This window comes from Babylonia areolata, chromosome 32 (assembly GCF_041734735.1).
Source record: "Babylonia areolata isolate BAREFJ2019XMU chromosome 32, ASM4173473v1, whole genome shotgun sequence".
NCBI classification, from domain to species: Eukaryota; Metazoa; Mollusca; class Gastropoda; order Neogastropoda; family Buccinidae; genus Babylonia; species Babylonia areolata.
In genome coordinates this window covers 2,051,010-2,053,509 of record NC_134907.1, presented here as the reverse complement: position 1 = coordinate 2,053,509, position 2,500 = coordinate 2,051,010, and the positions used below count along the sequence as shown (strand labels likewise).

Here is a 2,500-nt window from a genome sequence, read left to right as displayed (position 1 = left end):
TGCAGTGGAGTATCCATTGATCATACAGCTCTTACTTTGCTGGTGGCCCAGCTGTAAGCTTATGTCAAAATGTTTGATATTTATAAGCTATTTTTGTTGAACCTGATGTATTGCAATATAATAGGTGACAGATGTCCGACAGACAGCGGCAGATGGCAGACCTCCCTATGGTTTGAGTGGTGAAGATCAATGTGAAGCACTAATCCCTCTGTCAGTTGAAATGTCACAGTATTGTTCATATTGTTGGACTGTCACATCATTGTTCATGTTGTACAGCAGAAAGGATCTTAACCCTTTCAGTGCTGCCGAGATCACAGCTTGTTCTTCCTCCCCTGCCTGGGAGGTGAATTGGAAAATGGCGAGTCTTCATGGCAAATGAAAAGAATCCACTTTATCCAACATAAGCTTTACATGTAAGATCTTCTTCTTCGTTTTTGGGCTGCAACTCCCACGTTCACTCGTATGTACACAAGTGGGCTTTTGCATGTATGACCGTTTTTACCATGCCATGTAGGCAGTCATATTCTGTTTTCGGGGGTGTGCATGCTGGGTATGTTCTTGTTTCCATAACCCACTGAACACTGATATGGATTACAGGATCTTTCGCATGCGTATTTATCTTCTGCTTGCATATACACACGAAGGGGATTCAGGCACAAGCAGGTCTGCACATATGTTGACCTGGGAGATTGGAAAAATCTCCACCCTTTACCCACCAGGCGCCGTTACGGAGATTTGAACCCGGAACCCTCATATTGAAAGTCCAACATTTAACCACTGGCTATTGTGCCTGTCGTAAGATGTTATTATTAAATGTTTCACCTTTTTTATATTGTTGTTGTTGTTTCAGGTGCTGGGGAAATCCGCCAAACCGATACCAGTGATGATCCTGGGGGTACTGTTTGCAGGGAAGCATTACCCCCTCGCCAAGTATCTATTTGTCCTCATGATAGTGTTGGGCGTGGCCCTGTTTGTCTATAAAGACGACAAGGCGTCGTCAGCCAGCGACAATCACACCTTGGGCATTGGGGAACTGTTACTGGTAAAAACAAAAACATGTCAATGTCTGTTGGTGTGATTGAGGAAATTTGTTATTTAATGAGTTGGTTTATGGTGGGATTTAGTTTGTTTTATTTGTATTTTCACATGTTGAGCATTGACCATAGTTACAGTATCATGTTCTTTTCTATGTGGGCCACACACACACACGTGCACGCACATGCGCACGCGCAGCTGGAGGTTCTAATATCTGGTGGCCGGAGACACCCTCACAACTGTAGGTTTCCAGACTACAAGACCCCAGTGTTACTGGTCATCACTGGTGTTACAACTGTAGGCTACAAGGCCCCAGTGTTACTGGTCATCACTAGTGATACAACATGCAGGCTACAAGGACCACCGTGTTACTGATCATCACTGAGTCGTTACAACTGTAGCATACAAAGGTCCCCAGTGTTACAGAATCATCACTGGGTGTTACAACTGTAGCATACAAGGCCCCAGTGTACTGGTCTCACTGGTTACAACGTGTAGCATACATGGCCCAGTGTTACTGGTCAGTCCTGTACACACTGTAGCACTACAAGGGCCCCAGTGTGTACTGGTCATCACTGGTTGTTACAAGTGTAGCATACAAGGGCCCCAGTGCCCTCACAACTGTAGGTTTCCAGACTACAAGACCCCAGTGTTACTGGTCATCACTGGTGTTACAACTGTAGGCTACAAGGCCCCCGTGTTACTGGTCATCACTAGTGTTACAACTGCAGGCTACAAGGCCCCCGTGTTACTGGTCATCACTGGTATTACAACTGTAGCATACAAGGCCCCAGTGTTACTGGTCATCACTGGTGTTACAACTGTAGCATACAAGGCCCCAGTGTGTTACTGGTCATCACTGGTGTTACAACTGTAGCATACAAGGCCCCAGTGTTACTGGTCATCACTGGTGTTACAACTGTAGCATACAAGGCCCCAGTGTGTTACTGGTCATCACTGGTGTTACAACTGTAGCATACAAGGCCCCAGTGTTACTGGTCATCACTGGTGTTACAACTGTAGCATACAAGGCCCCAGTGTTACTGATCATCACTGGTGTTACAACTGTAGCATACAAGGCCCCAGTGTTACTGGTCATCACTAGTGTTACAACTGCAGCATACAAGGCCCCAGTGTGTTACTGGTCATCACTGGTGTTACAACTGTAGCATACAAGGCCCCAGTGTTACTGGTCATCACTGGTGTTACAACTGTAGCATACAAGGCCCCAGTGTTACTGGTCATCACTGGTGTTACAACTGCAGGCTACAAGGCCCCAGTGTGTTACTGGTCATCACTGGTGTTACAACTGTAGCATACAAGGCCCCAGTGTGTTACTGGTCATCACTAGTGTTACAACTGCAGGCTACAAGGCCCCAGTGTGTTACTGGTCATCACTAGTGTTACAACTGTAGCATACAAGGCCCCAGTGTGTTACTGGTCATCACTGGTGTTACAACTGTAG

At 46.1% G+C, this 2,500-nt stretch overlaps 1 protein-coding gene across 1 annotated transcript in view; it reads left to right on the top strand.

Annotated features, from left to right (window-relative positions):
* Positions 1-2,500, top strand: part of LOC143276471 (solute carrier family 35 member B1-like) — a 17,751-nt gene that overhangs the window by 6,211 nt on the left and 9,040 nt on the right. The window contains exon 4 of the mRNA XM_076580981.1: positions 851-1,042. Coding sequence (XP_076437096.1) covers positions 851-1,042 — 192 coding nt within the window. The remainder of the gene's footprint in view (positions 1-850; positions 1,043-2,500) is intronic.